Raw genomic sequence first — 26,255 nt, 5'->3', positions numbered from 1 at the left:
GACACATTGGTTGATGTATCGCAGTGGGAATCGAGACCAGGTCTCCCACACCAAAGGCATATGTTATATCCACTGCGCGTGCACACACGCACACACACACACAAATATATTTATATATATATATATATATATATATATATATATATATATAATGTGTGTGTGTGTGTGTGTGTGTGTATGTATGTATGTATGTATGTATGTATGTATGTATACACACACACACACACACACACACACACACACACACACTCTGCTTGGAGTATTTAAGGCCTGATAATAACAGTACATCACAGAAATCTGCTCCCTCTATTATTACTGCTGCTGCCCACAGCACAAGAACAGAACATTCTAACACAGTGAATGAAACAAGGAACATGAAACAGAAAATCCGCTAGACACTACTGCCACAAGGTCTTATACACAGTATATTAACAACAAAAAGTCTGAAGGCCTCTGGCCACAGAACAGAGCCATGACACTTCCTACTTTTGCCTAAACAGGAAGCAAACAATAAAAAAGCAGAAAGAGCGTTAAGACTGGAACGCAGGTTAGGGAAGAGACAAACATTACTGGTTATGCTCAGGTTCTTCCTGCTCACTGCTGAGGTTAAGCAGTCTATGACTGTCAAGTTACAGTACGGTATTTCAGTAACACGAAGGCATGAATGTGGTGGCCAAAACATAACAACAAATAGATGTTTCGCTTTAGTAGTTGTAGTAGCTTTTAATATATCAATGCTGGAGTTGATAATTTTAGAATCTTGATAGAGATGAAGACAGATGATGGGAGGTTAGAAAAATAACACAAGAAAGACGGTGTGGGGGAGGGAAGTAGAGATGGAGAAGAGCGTGGGCGGGAGAGGAGGATTTCATGGGAAAGGGTGTGGAAAATCGGAAGAATGGTAGCAGTTACGAAGGGAGGGCAGTGGTGACAGGACAGTTATTAAAGCTTCTACTAATAAATGCTCTGCAGCTCATTGAGGAGCAGAGACGAAGACATCTTGTTGAACCTTGGCATCCATGTGTGCTTTCACACGCTGTGTTGTCATATCACTTTATTTGTTTTTACATGTTTCAAAAGCTATCATGCTTTTGTATTAAGATAGCTACAGATGTTATTCTGGTCTATTCTGAGCTGAAAGATCTGAACCTTTTCTGTCCTCTGGCTGTAGTTTTCCATCCCAAGATTATTTTTCATGTCTCCACTATTTGTAGTTTGACAAATCAATTTATAGACAATTTTTTTCAGCACTACTTTGGTCCAAAGCAACCTTTTCATTTCTGGCAAAGTATCCCTGAGCATAGTCTCACTTTGCCAGACCATCATCCACACGCTGCGGAGGAGAGTCTGGCTAGTCCACACAGCATTCCGGGATGGGAGAAAAACATGCTCTGGTTTATTGGCATTTCTTTAAATCAATCACATTTGTCATGGGCGGCGCTAAGCTCCGCACGGAGCCACTGCAAAATAGCCTCGGGAAGGAACTTGTTTTGGTGGAACATGTACGTTCAAAAGTTGTTTTGGTCGTGCGAGAGGAAACTCAGATTGGACAGATAGTCTAGCTAGCTGTCTGGATTTACCCTGCAGACAAGACAAGACAAGACAAGACACTGAACCCCAAGTTGCTCCCCGGATGCTGTATGTATAGCTGTCCACTGCTCCTAATACTTAGGATGGGTTAAATGCAGTAATAGAATTTCACTACATTGTATGATATGTGACGATTAAGAAATAGTTTTTTTTTTTTTATCAACTCTCCACTTGTTTACATGAAATATCAAACCAAATGGACAATATCTAATAGACAATATCTAATAATCTGATCATATCTCCTCCACAGTGGATAAACTTTGATTTTAATTTCAATTCAATTTCAATTCAATTTTATTTATAGTATCAAATCATAACAAGAGTTATCTCGAGACACTTTACAGATAGAGTAGGTCTAGACCACACTCTATAAAGCCCCAGCAATTCCAATAGTTCCCCCAAGAGCAAGCATTAGCAGTGGCTATTGCGACAGTGGCGAGGAAGAAACCTCGGCAGACCCAGACTCTTGGTGGGCGGTGTCTGACGGTTGGGGTTATGACGGTACGGGACGTAGCGTGGCACAGCAGAGCATGGGTGGACGCGGTGGATGTGGCAGGACGTAGCCGGGCATTGCAGGGTATCGCAGAGCGTAGCAGGGTGTAGCAGGTCCATAGCCACAGCTGCACCCAAGACCCAGGTCTTGGTGTCGCCCTAATTCGAGGCGATGTTCTGGGCGAAGAAGAAACATAAGGACTCCGGGGAGTAAACTCCCCAGAGCTAGGTGAGTAACAAGCACTTCTGAGACAGGATGTGCATAAAAGGAAACAAAAGAAAAGAGCGTGTCATAAGAAGGAACTTCCTCGGCAGTCTAGAATTATAACAGCATAACTAGGAGAGGCACTATATTATTGATTATACGATAGGTAAATCTGATGACTGTAAAGAGAAGCAGAGAGAAGCAGGGGTGCTGTGTCTGCAGCTATGCACCCTGCCCCGCCGGTCTAGGCGTTCACTGCAACTCCTCACTCCCTAACTATAAGCTTTATCAAAGAGGAGAGTTTTCAGTTTAGTCTTAAATGTAGCGACGGTGTCTGCCCCCCGAACCCAGACTGGGAGCTGGTTCCACAGGAGAGGAGCCTGACAGCTGAAGGCTCTGCCTCCCATTCTACTTTTAGAGACTCTAGGAACCACAAGTAACTCTGCATTCTGGGAGCGTAGTGCTCTAGTGGGACAATAAGGTACTAAGAGGTCCTCAAGATATGAAGGAGCTTGACCATTTAGAGCTTTATAGGTCAGAAGAAGGATTTTAAATTCAATCCTGGATTTTACAGGAAGCCAATGGAGAGAAGCTAATACAGGAGAAATGTGATCTCTTTTCTTAGTTCTTGTCAGAACACGCGCTGCAGCATTCTGGATCAGCTGGAGAGTCCTAAGGGTTTTATTTGAGCATCCTGATAATAAGGAATTACAGTAGTCCAGCCTGGAAGTAACGAATGCATGGACTAGTTTTTCAGCATCGTTTTGAGATAGGATGTTCCTAATTTTAGCAATGTTACGAAGGTGAAAAAAGGCTGTTCTAGAGGTTTGTTTTAGATGGGCGTTAAAGGATAGATCCTGATCAAAAATAACTCCTAGATTTCTGACAGTAGTGCTGGAGGCCAGGGCAATGCCATCCAGAGTAATTATATCTTCGGCTAATGAGGTTCGTAGGTGTTTCGGGCCCAGCACAATAACTTCGGTTTTGTTTGAGTTTAACATCAGGAAATTGTAGGCCATCCATGATTTTATATCTTTAATGCAAGCTTGAAGTTTAGCTAGCTGGCTGGTTTCGTCTGGCTTGATTGACAGATATAATTGGGTGTCATCCGCATAACAGTGAAAGTTAATTGAGTGTTTCCTAATAATATTGCCTAGAGGAAGCATATATAAGGAGAATAGAATTGGTCCAAGCACTGAGCCTTGAGGAACGCCATGGTTAATTTTAGCGTAATTGGAGGGTTTATTGTTAACATTAACAAATTGCGATCGATCAGAAAAATAGGACTTAAACCAGTTTAGTGCGATTCCTTTAATGCCAACTAAATGTTCCAGTCTCTGTAAGAGGATGGTATGGTCAATAGTATCGAATGCAGCACTAAGATCTAATAAGACAAGTACGGAGACAAGTCCTTTGTCTGAAGCAGTTAGAAGGTCGTTAGTAATTTTCACCAGTGCTGTCTCTGTGCTATGATGCTTTCTAAATCCTGACTGAAAGTCCTCAAATAAGCTATTGCTATGTAGAAAATCACATAACTGATTAGCGACTACTTTCTCAAGGATCTTGGAGAGAAAGGGAAGGTTAGATATAGGTCTATAGTTGGCTAAGACCTCAGGATCGAGGGTGGGTTTTTTCAGTAGAGGTTTTATCACAGCTACTTTAAATGACTGCGGTACATAACCTGTCAATAAAGACATATTTATCATGTCTAGTAATGAAGTGTTAACCACGGGTAACGCTTCTTTAAGTAGCCTCGTTGGGATGGGGTCCAAGAGACAGGTAGATGGCTTAGCTGAAGAGACCTTTAACATTAATTGTTGAGGGTTTATAGGATAAAAGCAATCTAAGTATATGTCAGGTCTAGTCGTTCTTTCTAGCAGTCTGTCAGTTAAAGGTGACCCATTAGAGGTTGGGGGCAAGAGGTGATGAATAGTATCTCTAATTGTTATAATTTTATCGTTAAAGAAACTCATGAAGTCATCACTACTCAGAGCTATAGGAATAGATGGCTCAATAGAGCTGTGGCTATCTGTCAGCCTGGCTACAGTGCTGAAAAGAAACCTTGGGTTGTTCTTATTTCCTTCTATTAGTGATGAATAGTAGTCTGATCTGGCCTTTCTTAGGGTCTTCCTATAGGTTTTCAGACTGTCTTGCCAGTCTAAACGAGATTCTTCCAGTTTGGTGGAACGCCATTTACTTTCAAGTTTGCGCGAGATTTGCTTTAATTTACGAGTTTGGGAGTTATACCAAGGTGCTAGTTTCCTTTGCTTCATCGTCTTCTTTTTAAGGGGAGCAACAGAGTCTAAAGTAGTCCGTAGGCAGGCCGTAGCACCGTCTACGAAATTATCAATTTGAGAGGGACTAAAGTTTACATAAAGATCCTCTGTTATATTACGGCACGGTAATGAGTTTAGTGCTGTTGGAATATCTTCCTTGAATTTAGCTATAGCACTGTCAGATAGGCTTCTAGTGTAGAAGCTTTTATCTAATTTCGTATAGTCGGGTAGTAAGAATTCGAAAGTTATTAAGAAGTGGTCTGATAATAAAGGATTTTGCGGGAATACTATTACGTCTTCAATTTTGATGCCATATGCCAGCACAAGGTCAAGGGTGTGGTTAAAACAGTGCGTGGCCTCATGCACACTCTGACTGAAACCAATTGAGTCTAGTAGTGAGTTGAAAGCAGTACTAAGGCTATTGCTGTCAACGTCCACATGGATATTAAAATCACCTACAATAAGTACTTTGTCTGATTTTAGGACTACACATGATAAAAACTCTGAGAATTCAGATAAAAATTCAGAATATGGACCTGGTGCTCGGTAGACAACAACAAATATAATAGGCTGTACTGTTTTCCATGTTGAATGCTGAAGATTAAGAACGAGATTTTCAAAAGAGTTATAATTTAGTTTAGGTTTAGGATTAATTAACAGGTTTGAGTCAAATATGGCTGCAACTCCCCCTCCTCGGCCTGAGCCTCTAGAAATTTGAGTATTAATATGAGTGGGAGGAGTGGCTTCATTTAGACTGACATACTCTTCATGGCCCAGCCATGTTTCAGTTAGACAGAATAGATCAATTTGATTATCGGATATCAATTCGTTTACTAGTATTGCTTTAGAAGACAGAGATCTGATATTTAGTAGACCGCATCTAATTTTCCTATCCTGTTCTATCATTGCAGTGGTAGTTGTAATTCCAATTAGGTTGTTAAGTATTGCCCCTCTTTTGGTTACCTGTGATTTAACTGATCTGAGTCGAGTTACAGACACTGTCTCGTTTTTTGGGGCAGGTTGTGGCTGACGTGAACTGGATGCTAAATTGACTGTGTTTGCAGTCAACTTCTTATTACTTAGGGGATTCAACACTTTGTATGGTCTATTGTTGATTATAACTGGAATAGTACTAGTACTACATGTTACCCTGCAGAAAACATTTTCAGATTCATTCACTTGTAAAGTGCCATTAGGATCAATACCTGGGGGGCATGAATCTGTGATATTTTCAACAGAATGTCAATACTTAACTTTCAGTGTGGTCGTTATGTTGTCAGATAGCAGCCTGGCTCCATGTCGGTTTGGGTGGAGACCATCATGTTTCAGCAGGCTGGGCCTCTCCCAGAACAAGTTGAAGTTGTCGACATAGGGAATGCCCAGGGAAGCGCAGTGGGGTTTCAGCCAGGTGTGGAGCCAGAACAGTCTGGACCACCTTTCAGCACCCTTTCTGTAGGTAGGTAGAGGCCCAGAAATGACGATCCGTTTTCCTGTGCCCATCAGGGTGGTGATGAGAGTGGTGAAGTCTTTTCGAAGTGCTGTCGACCGTCTCTCTCTGATGTCGTTTGTGCCCACATGCACGATGATGTTGTCGACCTTAGCGTGGCAGGTGAGGATGCTTGGAAGTTTGTGCTGGATGTCACGGACCTTGGCACCAGGGAAGCAGTAGACCTTGGACGGACCGCTGGGTGTAGGGGGAATGTAGAGGTCCCTGACCATGGAGCTTCCGATGACCAGCGTGGAAGTTGTTGGGTCTGAAGGGGGGCGCGCCGACTGTGTGGATTTTAACCTTTCCTTGAGCTCCAACATCTGGACAAATTTGAGCTTTTACTACAATTACCTGAGAGGCTCTAATGGCACCACAATGATCGCCCAATGTAGGGCCTTATTTGCCTTATTCCTTATTCTTCCCGCTGTGTCCCGCACCTTTGGCCAATTGAGTATGTTGAATCGATGGCGGTGAGAGAGATCACTCTGATTGGCTGTTCAGCTTAAGCGAATCAGAGCGTGAGAAGAGAAACGGAAGTGAAAAAAGCAAGCAAATGACTAAAGTCAAGGTCCAAAACAAATTTGTTATATTAATTAAGATTTTCTTTTTAGCGGTTGAGCTCTTCAGCAGAAACTGGTTGTAAATGTTTGCTAGCGCACAGTGAATTCAATTTTGTTCTTCCAACATCGGGTTGTTTTGTTAATGTACTAACTGGCTAACTAGCGTCCTGAATCCATCCTATTGGTGTTTAAATGATGAATACATACCACTGCCACCTGCTGGTATGGAGAGTTCTTTTCTCTCACGCTAGTTGGCTATAGGCTGTAGTCTTTACGGTTTGTTAGAGTGCAACTTTTTGGGCACTTTGTCGCCACTAGTTCTTTGATTTGGTGTGTCTGGGCCTCAAGCTGAACTGTCTGTATGTCAATTGTTGATTGCTGAAGTTGGTGGCAACGTCATTAGTTTCACAGGCATTTAGTCATAAAGCAAACTACTTGACACATTTTGAAGTGATGATGGTGCCCAATGAAAAGTCAGGAGATCCAGAAAGTGAACATGAATGTCTGCAACCAATTACATGAAAATCAAAGTTGTTGAGACATTTCACTCAAAGCTGCAAATGTCAACCTCATGGGGGCAAGAGGATCACCAAAATAAGTAGGATTCATCCTCTGGGGACCATGAATGTCTGTATAAAACGTAATGGCAATACATTCAGTAGTTATTAAGATATAGGTTATTAGTTAGTTATTAGATATAAGTCTTGACCAAAGTGGTGGACCAACAGACCGACAGTGCCGTCCCGAGAGCTACGCCGTTAGCATGGCTAAGAAAAGCATACCAATGCTTGTGTGTGCTTGTATTTGTCATGCCACTCATTATCATTGAGTTTCCTCTAAAAACAACCATCACAGGGACTCACATTATTTCTTCATCACTTTTATTGCACAAACAATTTAATACAATCATATCGCACGATGAAATGTCACAGTATTCTTCACCTAAATGCAAACAAACATCCACAAATGAAATACTGAAGGAGTGAAAATTACAATCAGAAATGCAGTCTGGGGCGCCCGGATAGCTCAGTTGGTAGAGCGGCCGCCCATATATAGAGGCTTACACTTTGACGCAGCGGGCCTGGGTTCGACTCCGACCTGCGGTCCTTTGCTGCATGTCATTCCCCCTCTCTCTTCACTTTCATGTCTTCAGCTGTCCTGTCAAATAAAGGCCTAAAAATGCCCAAAAAATAATCTAAAAAAATGCAGTCTGGCGGAGCTGCTCAGCAAAGCAAAATCACAAATTTCCTCAAATTAGTCTCCTGTCTGGGTTGTCATAGCTGCTGATGCTAACGATGCCCCCTTTGTGTTGCATAAAACATTTCTACTCTCCAGATTATAGGAGAAATTCTGAAATGCTTGCAAGGACATGAAAGCCAGCATTAGCTTTTACCTTTCTGCTCAAAATGGTCCATATTCTTTTCAGGATTCTGCATCACACACGGTCTTGTGTTTTTCTTTGTTTTTGGCACTTTCTCAGAATCTCCTTTTTCCATTTCTATTTAATGGCTCTCAATAAAAAATGCTTCACCTCCCCCTAATCTACACAATCGTAAAGTGCATTCAAAAGCAGGGAATTTGTAGATGATTGCTGTCTAAGCTTTGAAATTGGTGTAGCTGGCTACATTCAGGTTGATATTTAACATTTATCTTCTGTTGGGACTGAAATCTTATCATTTCACAATTTAAATCAGAAGAAAGCAAGGCTGTAAGCACAAAGTGAACATTGGGGCAAATCTGCATCGTTGTCTGTCGTAGAATAGCAATATATATTAGCATATCAATATATTGGGGGGGGAATCTTGAGCATATATAATATTATTATAATATTACAATATTTATATAATATAATAATATCAATATTGGGGGAGGGGATGTGTCCCCTCCAAAATATATTACGATTACTACCTTGGAAAAAAGTATCTCAGTATAGACCTTTTTCACAGCAGACATGTTGACATGTCATAGTAGGAAAAGCACAGCTGAAATTGATAACCTTAATGAAGGCTGCATTCCACTTAGGAGAGGCCCTGGTATTGTGCATGCTGACTCACTTAAATAGCTTACTGGGACACTTGATGGAATTGAGCCATTGTTAAGGTTATCAATTTCAGCTGTGCTTTTCCTACTATGACATGTCAAAACGTCTGCTGTGAAAAAGAAACATAATCATTAAACAAGAAACATTTGTGTCATGTCCTCTGCGGATTGTTTGAACTGTATGTTCTTGTCTAAATCCAAGCCTTTCTCTTTTACTTTTTTTTCTCTGTCAGATCTTCCTCATCTATTACCACTCCTAAATACTGCCTTTCAATACACCATCCATTTTACAATTTCATGAAGTAAAGTTTTTTTGTACATTTTTTTTATCCACAACTTTTCCTTTTTTTTTTTTTTTTTTTTACAAATGTCCTGTGAGATACATGATAACCCTGATGAATACGCTTGTTTTCACTGTGATTTAACCTTTCACTTTTGGTACTATAATTACATGCAGTATCTATGCAGCCAGAGCTGTTTAAAAAGCTACCTGAGTAAAAACTGCAACTTTGTGGCCTTCCATGTTAACTATTAAAAAATGAGGCTACTTGAACAAAGTTCAATAGAAACGTCACATTTGTTTTGCATTTTGCAATCAAGCGATCAGGCTAAAATGTGACCGCCCTGAAGTCATTATTTTATTATTTATTTTTTATTAACCTTTATTTTACCAGGAAATAATCCAATTGAGATTCAGAATCTCTTTTTCAAGGGAGTCCTGGCCAAGACAGTAGTATAATAGTTCCATATTAAAATATACAGTGAAAAACAGACAACATAAAACAGAAAAAGACAGTTGGCAATTTAACATCATCTCAACATAATCACCAGCAGCGCTCAGTAACAGCACATGTGCATTTAGTACTCAAATAGTCCTTTATTCTAATTTTAAACGGTGTCATTGTTGGTAGGTAGTCTAATTTAAGATGATTCTGCAATTTATACCAGGATGAGGGTGCAAAAACTTTAAAGGCACTTTCACCGAAGACAGTTCGAGTTTGGGGAATGTCATACATGATTTGCCCATATGTTCAAAGATTACATTTCCTGGTGGATTACATTTTCCTGGTCAGGAGAGAACATAAGTAAGGAGGCAGTTTACACAGTATGGCCTTAAAAAGAAAAATATAATAATGCTACAACCTGCGATTGTGCAAGGAAGGCCAACCAACACTCTCATACAAGCTACAGTGATGAGTATGAAAACTAGAATTAGTTACAACTTTGGTTTTGGGGGGTCATTTCCCTAGCCAGAGGTCTAAAGTTAAGATTCAAGGGTCATACATTGGGTTGCTGAAGTTTCCAAAATTGGTGCGTTCATTGTTGTCCAGAAGAGGGCCGTAGGATCTGTGTCTGGAATGGAGAGGAAATAGAGAAAATAAGTTGAGTGGAGAAAAAGGAAAGAAATGTGACAGGGAATCATTCCGGTAGAGGCAGACTGATTAGATGACAGTATTCTTACAATAGATAATGGGAAATAAAGATACCTAAATAACTGCTCTTTTGGTTATACAAACATTTTAAAGCTGATATGAAGGTTGAAATAATCCCATTGGTTGAATGGTCGGTGAACAGTTTTGTGTTCTCCTTTTGTAAGGATAGTCCCTATGAAATATGTTCACAGCGGGTTCGGTTTGTGGAAAGAACATGCTGCTTTTGATTCTTTGAAATGTAATGCTATGAGCTTTGCTAATCAAATTCCTTTCATCTTCATTGCAGAGGCAGAAATCTCAGAGACAGAAAAACAACCTTTTGGTTATGTGATTTGGGTGAACTCTGCTTTTAAAGGATTGGGCCAAAAGTCACTGACTGTCCTCTGTGAGGCTAAGAGCAGGGACATGTTCGTAATTGCTGTTTTGCATTAATATAATATGAATATAATCTACCTTTCCCACACAATGTAATGACTTGAGTTTAAGTACATTTACAGTAGCATGTGAGTGCTTTGTAGGAGATTTGTTTGAGCTTTGGACTCACTGGATCCTGTAGTAGTACAGCCCGACAAACACTAGGAGGACGATTGCGATGAACGCACAGAGAATGACTGCAATACTTCCTGGAGAGAGAGAGGGAGAAAAAGAGAGACAATAATTCTGATATAGCCATTGTTTTTAAACAAAAAAGTTGTATTCCTGCAATAAAGTAAAGATCCGTTCAAAGTTTTTTCAAGCACTTCCATGCTAGCCTGGTCCTACCAGACTCTCGTACATTTTATTTGTACAGAGAGTCTGGCCTCTCTCCATTGACAAGTGTTAACTTCCTTGAAGGCGGGTACTCTGTTGAAGTTTAAAACTATTGGATCTGCCCAGAGCCACTCTGGTAGCCTGGCTCCACCCTCCTACGTACTGTCTGGTAGGACCAGGCTAACAAGAGGGGAGACAACAACAACTATTGGCTTAGCATCGCTAGCGTTAGTCTTAGCCAACTCATTCAGGGCTAACGGAGCGAGCTGGAAAATCAAACTGTTCCCGAACCCCTGAAAGAGTAATTACATTACTTTATTAATTACTCATCAGTAAAAGTAGTGCATTACATTACTTTTGTTACTCTGCACAGCTACTTTCCTACTGTTACTTTCCTAGCCTTTAATCGACAGGACACCTTGAAGACAGGAAAGAGGAGAGAGAGGGGGGACGGCATGCCTTAAAGGGCCACGGGTCGGGTTCAAATGCGGGCCCCTGCCAAGGACTCAGCCCACATGGGGCGCACACTCCACTGGGTGAGCTAGAGTTCGCCCCCAAAAGTGCCTTTTACGTCCAACTGGAATCACACCCTCTCTGTAATCCTTTTTGCAGTCTAAAATCATGTCAGTGTGTTTCTTAAATGTATTGCCATTTGTTTTTATTATTAAAAGAAATAAAAAAGGTATTTGGGGAAATATCAGAATTGTTCTTTTTGGTCTCAGTCGGCTGGAGGGGCGTGTCCCTTTCTGTGTTTGATTAACAGCAGCTGGCAGGCTGCCAGAGTACTGGTGTTACACCGTGGGGAATGAAAGACAAACAACAGTAAAACTAACTTGCGCTGTAGCTACATGTCACGGCCACACCAGTATCAAACTGCAATGTGAATGTAGGCCTATGCATCACATTTTATAGTTGTTGAGACATTCCACTCCAAACCACAACTATCAACTTCATGGTCGCGCTAGATGAAAAGTCAGGGGATCACCAAAGTCATTAGGATTGATCGTCTGGGAACCATGAATATCTGAATAATGGCCACACTAGGACAGCACTCCAATCTGATAGTTTATTGCCACACAACGGAGGTTTCGGGCAGCACCCTTCCTCAGCGTGTGCACGTGTGAGCGTAAATACAAGCTCCACAATAGCCCTATTAACTTACATTGTAGCTTGTTTCGCCGTTGCCGACTGCAGCGACATTGCTTAATACTGGACCAATGTCAAAGATTGTTGTTCCCATCAGTCACTTTAGACACAAAAACGTAGGAAAATAGGTTGAAAAAAAAAGTAGTTACCCTTTTACACAGAATAATCTGAGAGGCAGTGATTGGAAACTATTTGGGAAAGGGCAGGCACTTTCAAAAAAATACCTGGCAGGTGATTGGATGAACCATCTGTCTATCATGTCCGCCAATTGTTGTTTTGAATGTCGCAGCTGTAAACCATGCCCGTAGTAGCCAGTAGTTCCTCACCAATTTTATAACTGCCTGTGCACACACTGAGGATGGGTGCTGCCCGAAATAAACTTTGCTGCTGGCAATAAACTTTCAAATTGGAGTGCTGTCCCAGTAGCTTTATTTATGGCTATTCACGTTTATGATCCAGCACCCAGCCTTCAAAGCTTTCTAAGTATCTATGTGAGTTGAACGTGTCCGGTCCTATTTTTTATGAACCATGAATATCTGGCAGTTTCATGACCTTGCATGGCAGCTGGATTCTCGCGATATCAAGGGATCACATATCACACAAAATCTATCTTGCCATGGTTCAAGTAATGTATTTGTGTCCGGACAGCAGTGAACCGAACCAATCAGCGTCCGGTGAGGAGCTACTGGCAGCTACGGGTTCATCCAATCAGCTGCCAGGTATATTTTAACAGTGCATGCCCTTTCCCAAAATGTTTCCTATGACGGCCTCTCAGATGGTTCTGTGTTAACAAACCATCTGGCACGTCAGGTTAGCAATTTAATTTCATTTCAAGTTTTGACATATTTCAGTCTGAACCAAAATGGTGGACTTATGGACTGACCATTAGCCATTGCTATCCATACAGCCATGACACTAGCAAAATACAAAAAATAAGGTGTGACTTTTCAGGAGTTTTATGAGGTTTTAAGTGTTGTCACCATCTAAACACACCCATACAGTATGTGGCTGGCCTCACCTGTGTTATACTTTATGTGACTGAGTTTAATCTCTAACTGTGTATCAGGTAAAATGTGATGGCCACTTTGCCTCACAATGTACCATGGCCTTAAGATTGTTTTCCAAAAGACCATGCTGACCTTTGATCTTAATTAGTAATCTCCTTGTAGGAAATTGGATCAAGTACAAGTAATGATTCATGAGTAATGACTGTTGGCTCAACAGTGGTCTGGGAGGACATTTGAGGGATTTGGGGACTCTGTTGAATGCTCTGACAAAATGTAATTTTGTCTGTTTACTGTAGATTATTAATCTTCAAATTGTCATGGAACAAAGCTGGCTGATCTTTGACCTCATTTGGCATTAGGTGGGTGGAGTGTAAGATAAAGGTTTGTGCTAGGTGGAGATAAAAAACATTCAACAGTCAAGTTCATAAACCGCCGCCCTGGAGTTCAGAGTCAGATGCATTATCAAATTCAATGGTTACTGATGACGGGAAGAAAGTTATTTTCAGCACCATTGACCAGCCTCTCTAAGTCATTAGGGCGTAGATAGGCCTTTACCTTGGCTATATTCCTCAGCTGAAAGAAGCTAGACCTGACAACGGAGGAAATCTGCTTCTCAAATTTGAAGGCGTTGTCGAAATAGACACCAAGACTCTTTACAGTGGAGCAAATTTTAGGAGCTAGTGGGCCTAGGGTGCCGACATCAACCAGATCGTGATGTCCAAACACTATAACCTCGGTTTTGTCTCTGTTGAGGTTGAGGAAGTTTAGGCTATTTGTTTTATAGCAATGTATGCTATACATAGAATGTTGAAAATGATCTTGGATTTCACTCAGGAGGCTATGTGTTAGTTATTCAGGAAACAATAATCTTTGTGATGCATAGGGAGACAGCAATACTAAACGGGTGGATGAAACAGTGATGTTGGGCTTTTTTAGTGACGCTCAGGTCTCCCTGTTCTTACACTATTTCATTCAAAAATAGGTTGCAGTCATACTTTCCACAATATTTTGTTCATGTTGTAAAGATTGTTCGTAAATGCTTTTCGACTAATCATATTGCATTGGGTGCCTGTGCTAGTGGAGAAGGCAAATCACATACAAAGCAAGTGGTCTGTTTGGCTACATGTCCTTATCAAGGTAACAACAAATACAGGCAACGATAGTAGGTATGGCAGCAAGCAAGTATGATATTTCAACGTGGTATTATTGATACCATATAGATACAAATATTAGATGATCAATATGCAAAGCAAAGTGCAATCCCTATAAAAAAAAAAACTATGTTACACAGTGGATATTTCTAATCTGATGCACAGCGGATGTAACAAATGCAAAAAGAAACATGACTCTTGAACAAAAAGTTGAGAACTGGCTTAGAGTTGTGCCCCAAAAACTTGACTTGGACTTGCATAAAATGACTTCTAGCTTTCACACACTAAACAATATAAAAACACAAAGTAACTTGTACTTTTGAGTGGTTTATTGTCCAAGTACTTTTATACTTTTACTTGGTATGTCCAATGGGAATTTTTACTTTTACTTGAGCAATTTCTTACCATTGACATATATATAATGGACCAACAGATCCAATTGCTCTGGACGGAGACCAGTGAAGGATATTAGAAGCACTTTTCTGGGGATGGCTGAGCGTTACTGCGCAGCCTCCAACTGAGAGAGACAACGTAAAAAGCGTAGGTATATGTAAGGAGATAACATAGGCACAGGCTAATTATTGCTAACTAAAATGCTAGTTAACATTAGTAATTACACTTAAACGGCTAATGTGAGACGAAACTGCCTGCACGCTCCTCCTGTACTGTACAGTAATTTCTCTACTGCGTGACAGTAAGTCGCATGGTTATGACACAATCGTTAGCCTATTTTTATAAAAACGTCTGCTACGGAGCCATAACGTGAGATACAAGGTAATGGAGCCTTTTATACATTGTCGTGTTTCTTTAGAAATAAACAATGGACAAATAGAGTCTTTAAACGCTTCAGATGTGAAGTTATTCGCAGTCAAAGTGGTGCCAAAATGAATGGCAGTCAATGGAATGCTAACAGGAGGTGATGGCTCGGTAGCATCAAAATGGCGCCATAGGAGCTATGCAGTCTGAGGAGAAGCTTACCCCCTTGGCTTTCACTCATTCAACTAGTAAAGACTCTGCTGCAAAGTAAACAAGGAAGTGTGAGAGTATATTGTTCACATATTAACCACAGATCGACACAGTGCTAAAGGAGGTCAAAGAGAAGGTGGAACTAATAATCTGATGTGTGGACTCTGCATGTGTACATATGACCTCTTAAATCAGAGAGGTGTGATCGCCCTAACCCCTTACCCTAATGCAACTTTTGTTGGTATATTCATATTGATTCACAGTTTAGAAAGCTTCTTTTTGCTGCAGTTATAGCACCACCATGTATGTGGCCTATAAAAAAACTCCTGGAACATGTTGGGTAGAAGCAATTATTTTATTCCAAGTCCTTTATTCCAATAAGTCCTTTAAACCATACACCAAGCTGGTTAAGTTGTTCCTACCCTTTATATGACCCAAATGAGCGTTGTATGTGCTCATATCTAAACCACAGAACGTCAGTCGTGGTTTTGAACTTAACGGCCGTTAACTGCACACACCATGTGTAGTGGTGTGTGCAGTAAGCTTTGCACCCTGTTGGTTCTTGAACGCACCTCAACTAGACCAAATTAGCTCCACCCAGCCCAAACCCCCTCGTTAGCTGAGTTTATATAAAGCACCTGTATCATCATGGCTGCCTCTTTTTTTCTACTGAACCAAGCCCTATGCTTGCACTATGCGTGCTACGCTGGTCGATGTAATGATGCCGCTGTTGATTAAGAGTAGGCAGACTGTTCAATGAAATAGGCTGTGAGAAAGTGAAAATGGAACTCGTGAGCAGAAAAAGTGTTGTTTGGCAGTACTTTCAGTCAAAAGAAGGCCATTCAAGTCCAGCTACATGTTCAATTTGCAATGCCGATTTGTCTCGTGGTGGCAAAGACCCTAAACAATACACAACATTACCGCTGTTAAAACATTTGTGTATGAAACATCTGAAAGAATACGAGTTGTGCATGAAGGAATCTACAGACAACAGCCAAAATGCAGCAACTTCAGGTACGGCAAAGGAAGGACAGTCACAGCTAAAAACTTGTGTTAACCAAACGGAAAAAAAAAATACACTGCTGTGGACGTTGTCTACTTGATTAATGTGTTTACTGTGTTAATGGACTGAGGATGGGAGTAGGATTCGGTATTCGGATTTGGCAGAAAAAAATCTGGATTCGGTGCATCCCTAATATCGTATAAAATTGAGTTGCATATTAAACTCGGTCTCCAATAACGTGTGGGCGGCCTAGAGCCTTTAGATATACCCTTTTATGGTGTATACAATACTAACCTACTACAATATTTGTTGACATATTCACATATTTATACATAATGTTTTAATGTTAAAATGTGGCACAGTGAATCCTTAAGCTTAACTGTATCTGTGGATGGCTACCTTACCTATAGGCCAGTAAGCCTTTCATCAATGTTGTGTACGTTACAAAAAGATGTATTTTTACAAATAATATGTTTGATTCATATAAACGTATTTTCAGTGATATTTATTAATTATTGAATGATGAATTGATAATTATTTTTTAGCTACCAAACTATAATTTGGTGGCCCCCCTGCAGCAACTCTGAGGACCCCCTAGGAGTCCCGGACCCCCTGTTGAAGATCTCTGAACTAGAGTGTAAAATAAAGATTGAATGAGTATATAAATTTATGTGCATAAACCTGTCGCACAGACATTTTTTTATATTCTGTTTAAACTTTTACTCGAACGAATGTGAAAAACAAACCAAGAACTTTGTGTCGCTGCGTACCTGAGCTCAGAGCCTTGGACTCGTGTCCTTCCTGTAGTGTGGTGGTTTTGGTGCCGGGGCTGGTAATGCTGGTGCTAGAGGCCTGGGTCTTCATTGTTATAGATCGGGATGATGTGAATGAGGAAGATGAAGCAGACATGGACAAGGTTTGTGTTTGAGATGAAGTTGCCGAGTCTGGAGTGTTCTTTTTCTCAGTGGTGGCTGAAGTTGGGGTGGCAGCTGTATTGTTGATGGACGGAGCTGCACTGGTGGAATTTATATCGGTGACATAAGCTGTCACTGTACTTGTATTGTTGGTGGACAGAGTTGTACTGGTGAAATTTACATTGGTAACATTAGCAGTTGTCACTGTACTTGTATCGTTGGTGGGCAGAGTTGTACTGGTGAAATTTACATTGCTAACATAAGCAGTTGTCACTGTACTTGTATTGTTGGTGGGCAGAGTTGTACTGGTGGAATTTATATCAGTGACTGAAGCAGTTGTTATGGAAGCTGTATTGTTGGTGGAGGGAGTTGTACCGGTGATGTTTATATTGGTGACAGGACTAGTTGTCATGGCAGGTTGAGTAGTTGGTTTCACAGTTGAAGGCTGGGAGCTGACGTCTGTCAAGAGTAGACCTGCAATTCAAAGATGTTTTTTTTAAAGCACATTCCTGCAGTTACAACACATATTAGAGCATACAACAGCAATTCTTGTTGTTGTTATGGTCCCCACAGTCTGGACCAACCGAAGTACATTTCCAGTATAAATGACCCTCACCTTCCGCTCTCTGTGTTCTGTTCTGTTCTCAAACTCCGTTCGCATCGGGAAACAACAACAAACTTCGAGCTAGCCAGCTACATGCTAAAAATGGCAATGAAGAAAGAATTTGGGTCGTGCATTACGGCAAGCTGCTTGGTTCTTTCGGGGAATGATTGTAAAGATTTACAAAGAATAGGTTTAGCATTTATTATCTAACTAGGACATTTTGGGACCGATTGGTGGGGATTGCTATCGACGAAGTACTGTACACACAGTGATACACTGGTAAGAGCAAATCATGTTTAACCATGTATCCAGCTAATTTAAATAGCTCATGTTACTGTATTGTGTGAACAGGTAACTTCATTTAATATTTTATGTGGCGTTTTCTTTAGCGGGGTGCAAATGTTCCACCAAAACAAGTTCCTTCCCCAAACCATGGATGGCAAGGTGGGCGGATGTAAAGCTAGTTAGCTTCAAGACAAGAACAAACCAGGCTAAGATAGCAACCGGTTGGCGGGATGTAAAACCTGCAGCCTTTCCAAAGGAGCAAGGGCTGTTATTAATATTAATGCCTATGGTTTTTGGAAGAAAATCTTAAGCAATTACATATAGGTGTAATGTTCCAACCCATTCTCACTCCCAACTCGTTAAATACTGACGCTTGGTCTTGAAATTTTAAACCCCACCCACAATCTTTTCCTTACCCTAACTAAGTGGTTTTACCCTGCATGTTGAAAAATTATGCCAAATCAGTCTCAACCCAGAGCATCAAAAAGTGATGCAAAGGGTTCCGACCATGCAGATTAAAAAATAATGCCAAAGGGGTACCCAGAGTTTCAAATATTGCAGCAGATGGGATTTGACTGGAATTAGGTCTTCAACTTAAAAAGCAGTTGAAGACTTTGCTATTCAAACAGACTTTTAGTTAGACAAGGATTTTTATGGCTGTCTGATATTATGTACCTATGTTTTCCTCTGTATTGTTATCTTTTTCTTTTTTTTTCACTTTATTGTGAAGCACATTGTGATTTTTATCTGTGAAAAGTGCTATATAAATCAACTTTACTTACTTACTTACTTACTTACTAAAAGTAAGACTTTTTGCGTCAGTAACACTGACGCAAAACACTAGGTCAGGTGCCAAAGGCACCTGACCTAGTGTCGGATTTTGACGCTCTGGGAGTGAGACTGTGTTGAATGTTCTGGTTTCCACATACTTTTGAACATGCAGTATACATACAGTATAATCATGTATACAGTACATAGCATAAAACCATACATACCATACATTTTTTTATTTTAATCTTTTTTTATTGTAAATAAATCCTATGAAAAGACAAAAAAAGATGAAAAACCTGATCTTGCTGCCATTAATACTCAATAGAACACTAAATGTGTATTAATCCACTGCTGAAAATAGTTCCCAACAAATGCACTATTTCCCCGTTTATACAAATCTTAAAATTATCAAGTTTTGCCATAGGTATTACACAAATAATTACAAAAACCCAAAAACCTTACATAACCCAAATGAGTGTAAGAGACATGCAACCTACAGTATACAAAGACTATTTGACATACATAAACAGAGCATCTGTGTGTGTAAGTGTGTGTATGATGAGTGTTTTTGTGATTATAGTATGAAATGTTGTGAGTCGTGGTACTGTGTTATAGATATGAGAGGGAGTGGGTATCAAGTTTTGAGTATGTTGGATTAGGTGAGGCTCACCAGAAGGAAGGGAGAGGGGAAAAAAAAAAGAGTGGGGTGGGGGTGGAGCTTGGTAGGAGGAGTATTGAGGAGCAAGGTGAAAGAGCCAGTTATTTCCTCCGACTCCTCCGGGCCCCACCGTGGCCAAGGAGCAAGCTGACCTGGGGGGGGCACAGGCCTTTCGAGGGGGGAGGAGTGGGGCGTCCAAGGGTGCATGATGCCAGAACCACCCCACAAAAAAAAACATAAAAAAACTGATCTTGCTGCCATTAATACTCACTAGAACACTAAATGTGTATTAATCCACTGCTGAAAATAGTTCCCAACAAATGCAGTATTTCCCCATTTGAGTACTGTTTGTACAAAACTACAGTGACCAGCTGTTGTAGATTAAAAAATAATATAACTATATATTTCTAAGCTGTAGAGATTTATTTAATAGATCTTAAATAGATTCCAATGGGCTTGGGGCTGGTTGCAACAGACAAGGTGGGAAGTCAGAAAGTACAGAGAGATCAGATATGACTAATTTAAGGTCTTCTGGTACTCTGGTTTGTCACTGGCGTATTAACTAGTCTTTTAGAGAGATCAGAGGGAAAGACACAAAACAATTCTACTGGAAATGACTAATAAAGTTTTTCATCATCCTGTGACAGAAAGTCATAAATTGAAGTGATTACACATTATCCTGTGACGTAGGACCTCCATTAATACCTACAGGATTCGAAACAGCACAGTGTTTTTTAGTGTGCCATCTACACAAATCTGTTCAATGATCACACAGTTAGAAAAGGTGAAAGAATCCAATGTACTTTTTCACTTATTTAAAGAAAAAGAGGACATTTTGGAGCTTAGCACCAAACGTTACACAACAAAGAAGCATTCGGTTGTGTAATGTTAACCCCCATCAGGTATAGCCGGCTTGAGATTTTAACTAATTTTCTCTTGAAAATTATCCTGTGACACAATTGATTGATTGATTGATTGATTTTATTTGACCACTTAAATATAAAACTATGAAACAGTACTCTGTGCCATACATTAAAATACATAAATAGTCAGGGATGACACAATAAAGCCCAAAGACTTATTTCTATTGTGGTCCGTAACAACCAGTGAAAAAAAATGCTTCTTCTTCTTCTTCTTAAAAGATGCTGTAACCTCAAATGCTACAGCACTTAGGTTGTAAACAGGAAATTGTCTCACCCAACCAGCAACTTAACCATTGTGTTGTCCTTTGGGTCAACGCCAGGCCAATACAAAACGTCAAATAAACTGGACGGGTCCGGGTGACCCGAAGACCAACACAAGGGTTAAATGAAATCTGGAGACATATTCAACAATTCCAAGAGTTTAGAGCTACACCATATAGTAAGAGGTACAATTTTTTGCAATGGAGCCTGAATATTAATCAGAACTCATACGGTAGTAGAAGTGGCTTCTCAACTTTCAATGTCTGCATTCCCCCCACCTCGCTCAGCCAAAATGTTCTTCAATTTGCTGAATTATATTGATACTTAATGTGTGATCCTCCCCATCAGTGGTGGAATGTAATTAAGTACTACGTATTAACTCAAGCACTGTACTTAAGTACAAATTTAGGGTACTTGCACTTGTTTCTTTTCATGCCACTTTCTACTTCTACACTGCTACATTTCAGAGAGAAATGTTGTACTTTTTACTCACTACATTCATCTTTATTTACTTAAGTAAAGGATCTGAATACTTCTTCCACCACTGCTTCCCATACTCTGACTTGCTCAAGATATTGACAAATCTTCCACATAAAAATACAAAGACAATTTAGACTTTTCACCACATCAAATAGCATGCATTGCTGTCAGAGTCCACTTACATGTTATCAGAGTTTGCAGGCTGACCCTCATCATTGTGTTCTGTTGACTGTGTATACCTCCCAACCCTTGTGTGGCTGCAGCTCTGTGCTCTGTGCTCCCTGTGGACAGCTGTAGTGTGTGTGGCTGCGGAAGTGACTGATTATAAGAGCCTGGGGGCGAGGCTACATGATGACAGAGTCACTTTTAAAAGCTCACAGGGCGGCCTGATCATGGCATCACGCTGTTTTAATAAGCTGTAGACCACAGGAAGTTGAATTATAGGTAACAACCTAGATTGGTTCTATATTTTTAGAAGAGCTTGATGTAAATTCTGTGATGTAAAAGTACCAGTGAGCCTATTGTTTGTGATAGTTTACAATATGGTATCACTAATATTCCTGTATGTGCTTATAATATGCTATACTATTAGTGAGTACAAGATGTATTTATTGTTCTCTACCTTTCCCCACTCCCTCACAACTGTAATATTTCCAAAACACCTGTTGTTTTTATAAGTATTATCTCCAAAATGATGTCCCCAAAAGAAAACTTTGTCAAAATCTTTTTTATCTAAAAAGATACATCTATCTTTTTGTTCATCTAAAAAATGATGTCCCCAAAAGAAAACTTTGTCAAAATCTTTTTTATCTAAAAAGATACATTTATCTTTTTGTTCATCTAAAAAAAAAAAAAAAAAAAAAAAAAAAATCAATTGCACCATCTAGTGATCTGAAAAAGCAATTGATTTTATTATTCAGGTCAAAAAACAGTTAAATTCTCATGTGACATTTATATAATAAAAGATCGATACTTGGCATCTGTATCATATTTCCACAAACAATATCGCGATGTTATGCTGTATCGATTTTTTTCCCCCACGACTAACCCCCATCAACCTCAGCTGTACTAATTCACCAGTGTTAGCATGCTAACATGCTAAACGTAGGAAAACCGTCACAGGTCAGACTCGAACCCTGGACCTTCTGCGTCGAGGAATAAACCTCTGCATATGAGCGTCCGCTCTACCAACTGAACTAACCGGCCATCTTTTTAGGCATTTTTGTCACGTTTTTCATTGTTCTTTTATCAATTTTTTTCAAATGCTATAACATTGAATAAACACCCAAATTCAATCAAAGTAGCTAACTGATTATTTATTTTACCTGAGAAGAGCATTGTATGGAACAATCCATGTTTTTTTTTTTTTTGACAATTTGGTTGAAAGAAACCCAAACTTCTGATATAGAAACTTTTTGAAAATGGGTCAAATTGAACAGGAGGGCTAAGTGACATATGACATTGTAAATTGATAAAATCATTCTGCTTTATGATACACCATGCATGCAAGTTAAAGGAGCTGGTGTTTTTTTGCCCCCAACGTCTCCTCCAAGGCAGCGCAGCAATGGTTATGTTTAGGGTTAAGGTTAGGGTTAGCTGCCTGGAAGGCGCTGTTGGAGGCAAAAAACACCATCGAGCGGAGCTGATGGCATAACATTTCACTGGAATTGTACCTCGTACAATTTTATGTGACAAATAAATTGATTGATTTGAAATTGATTTAAATTGCATTTTCACCTTTATTTGAGAGGACAGTGTAGAAATAGGGGAGAGAGAGAGAGAGAGGGGGGGCGGGGGGTATGACATGTAACAAAGGTCCCGAGGCTGTTATCGAATCTGGGATGTTGCAGTGAAGTATGTGGCGTGCGCTGTAACCGCTCGGCTACCAAGCCGTTTTACACAACGAAGATGAACACAGTGTGACACACTGGCATCGTTGTCTTTGAATAATATTGGTTGATAATAATTCATAAATCTGGGATATTTTTCTTAACCCTTGTGTTGTCTTCCCGTCTACCATGCAACTTTTAGTTTTTTTACTGGGTCACAATTTCAAATTCAAACATTTTTGCCCTCCTTCCCAATGTATTTGTCACTTTTCCCAACGTTTTTGTCACTTTCAAGTTTTTTCTGGGCTCTTTTTTTACGTGAGGGTTAGAATAAAAAAATCTTCAGCAGGCAGATTTTTAAAGCAGATTTTTAGGCTCGCACTACAACTCGATAGACTGATGCTTATGACTCACCTGCTTTCAACACAGTTTAACATGGTTTTGTGTAGGGCTGCAGCTAACAATTATTTTTATTATCTACTAATTGCTTACTCTGTAAATGCCTGCAAATTGGCACACGTGGACATAAGTTTCAAATGTTGGAAGAGAACTGACCGTGTCACGGTGAGCTGGAATTAAAGATGCATTCTCTTGTCAGGGAGAAAGTTTGTCAGAAAGTTTAACTAAAAAGTGTAAAAACCTACGTAGCCTATACAATTCTGAGAGAACTTAAAGGTGCTTTAATCTGGCCATCACCCAGACGAAAAGATCCCAAAGGATCCCTGAAGTTGTCTATGGCTCGCAGCTAGAACATTTTTATTGACACACAACGTTGTTGTCTAACATTGATCTTTCTCTGGATGCTTTTTTCCAAATACACCTGTCCCTCAATAGAAGATAACAGATGCTTTTTTTGTCTGTTCCTTTCCTTTCAAAATGTGCCAGCATTAGCACCACAGAGAGTATTTCTGCCTCCCTACAAGTGATCTTAAAAATGTCCCCAAAAATCACGTATACTGCTAATGACATTGTTTTGTCTCACTGCCTTGTCAATCAATACAAATACGGACACTATTTGCGGTTTGACTTGAAATGACTGCTCTTTAGCTTGTCAGGCACGTCATTTAACAGTGTGGAGGCCTTGTTTTTAACTGCCCTGTCTCTATATTCTAAACAGGAGGAAGAATTATAATATATAATATATGTTGGGTTTTAGGAAAACAACGGGACGCGGGACAACTACGAGACAGTTGAGTTTAGGAAAAGAAGAACGGGACGGTTGAGTTTAGTAAATGTGACACACGGAAATGTCACACGCGGGACACGATCCTGTCGCTCTTAATGCTACGTCATCTTCTCATTGACTTTACATTGGCATTGTTTTCCGTGGTGACCACACGGAATTTTCACACATTCCGTGCCACCACCACGTAATGCGGTGTTAACAGTTCGTGATCATTTCACGGGATTCTGTGAGACCAGGCCGTTTACGGCATTTGCGCTCTAACTGGGACGTTTTGGGACTGATTGGAGGGATTGCTGTGGCCGAAGTACACACAGAGATACACTGATGAGAGCAAATGAGGTTTAATCATGTATCCAGCTAATTTAAATAGCTCATGCAACTGTATTGTGTGAACAGTTAACTGCATTTTTTTTTCTCCTATCCTAGAATGTATGTGTGGTTTAGCCAGAGGTTACTCCACAGCGCTGTGGAGATAGGTCTGGCAATGCCAGACTACTTTTCATGTGATTGCAACACATTTTTGCATTGGCCAAGGAAGAACCCATTAAATTGTGGAGCGAGCCGCATCACGGTATACACAAATTATTTTTCACTTTCGTTAACATTGTGAGATAGGGCATTTGGCCTCGGCAGAATAATGCCATACATCCTAAACTACAGTAAATGGTAGTAAAAGTGCAAGTGAGAACACAAAGCCAATTGTAGAAATATTTTGACTCCGTATCACAATCCAAATTCACAGGTAAACATCAGAGTAAACAGAAGAAAAGATGAAGATGGCTGTCAGCTACGATCTATGGCTACCGTCACGACTACATCGACAAGCATGACCATCGCTGCGTCCATCTCCATCTCTACGTCAGACGGGCACCGGGGCAAGCATGGAGGGTCTGGCTAGTCCACACAGCATTCTGGGATGGGAGAGAAACTTGCTTTAGTTTATTGGCATTTCTTCAAACCAATCACAATCGTCTTGGGCGGCGCTAAGCGTTGGACAGAGCCACAGTGCCTCTGCAGAATAGCCTCGGGAAGGAACTTGTTTTGGTGGAACGTGTGTGCGTTCAAAGGTTGTTTTAGTCATGCAACAGAAAACTGAGATTGGACAGATAAACTAGCTAGTTCTCTGGATTTACCCTGCAGAGATCTGAGGAGCAGTTAACCATAGTCCTCAGAAATCCACCGGAGTTTAGAACGCCAATGCAAAGAAAGAGGAAGGTGAGGGACATCCTGCAGAATTTCCGGCGACTCCTGAACAATCCCAGAAATAAAACATTGTTGATATAGACTACTGTGCCTGCGTCGGTTTTCCTGCGGGATTTTCGAGATCTGTGGTGTCCTTTGGCGAAGACTTGGCTGGATCCTGGAGTGCCGCTGCAGTTCCACCGGGTGACTCTTTTTCTGTTGTTCTTTTTCCACATTCTCCTTTATGATTAATCATGCACTTCATACAGAGAGCAGTCGCTATGGAGCTCTCAGGGACAGGGAGAACTGGTACAATTGAACTACTATGGAAACGTGAAAATACAAAGGCAAATAATTATACTCTTACTCACATCCAAATGTAAATTGTCTGCAAACTGGTTTGTGATATAAGTTTTTTTTCTGTACACAATTTTTAATTTGACCAAAGTAAAAATGTCCTTGTAAAGTAAAAATACATTTGGTATTTGTACATATGTACATGATAGTAAAGTGTTTTTGCAAATGTACTACATGCTAAGTATATGAAATGTTTCCAATATAGAAGTGGAGGTACCTCGTTAGCTACTTGACCCTGCTTACCCAGAAGCCTATGTCCCTTCACAAACCTCCGTTGGGTTGCTTCTTTTGGTGACCTTGACTACGTTTACATGCACATAATATTCCGGTTGTTGCCCTTATTCCGAAAAAAGACTGTTGCTGTTTACATGGCTAATGAAAGTGAATTTTCCACCAATATTCCTGTTTTCATGTAGCCCTGCAATATATGATTTTTTTCAAAGTTTTCCAGCGGTGGTGGACTTGTTGGAAAAGGTTGGCGTAGTGATGTGTGCACATATCCAAAAACCTGTTGATATCCAAGTCTTTGATAATGTTTAAAAGTAACTGTGTTTCTCCTTCTTATTGGGTCTGCATCCTTGCTAACTGTTGGCTGGTTCGTTTGTGTCACAGCAACCATAGCAACGCACAGAGCTGACCATAAACCGTAAACAGGCAAGAGGCGGTAAACTGGGTGTAAACTGCGGTAAAAACCCTG

The 26,255-nt window shown here is 40.3% G+C and overlaps 1 protein-coding gene across 1 annotated transcript; it reads right to left on the bottom strand.

The window, feature by feature from the left end:
- Nucleotides 1-7,476: 7,476 nt before the first annotated feature.
- Nucleotides 7,477-21,310, bottom strand: parm1 (prostate androgen-regulated mucin-like protein 1). The gene is made up of 5 exons (XM_031277581.2): nt 21,187-21,310; nt 16,879-17,496; nt 10,630-10,708; nt 8,758-10,005; nt 7,477-8,547 (listed from the first exon to the last, which is right to left on the bottom strand). The coding sequence occupies exons 1-4, from the start codon at nt 21,218-21,220 to the stop codon at nt 9,924-9,926; spliced, it is 813 nt and encodes a 270-aa protein (XP_031133441.1). The 5' UTR covers nt 21,221-21,310; the 3' UTR covers nt 7,477-8,547; nt 8,758-9,923.
- Nucleotides 21,311-26,255: the final 4,945 nt, after the last annotated feature.

This window comes from Sander lucioperca, chromosome 14 (genome assembly GCF_008315115.2).
Source record: "Sander lucioperca isolate FBNREF2018 chromosome 14, SLUC_FBN_1.2, whole genome shotgun sequence".
NCBI classification, from domain to species: Eukaryota; Metazoa; Chordata; class Actinopteri; order Perciformes; family Percidae; genus Sander; species Sander lucioperca.
Note: the sequence above shows the minus strand (reverse complement) of the source record. Positions and strands in the feature narration are given on the sequence as shown.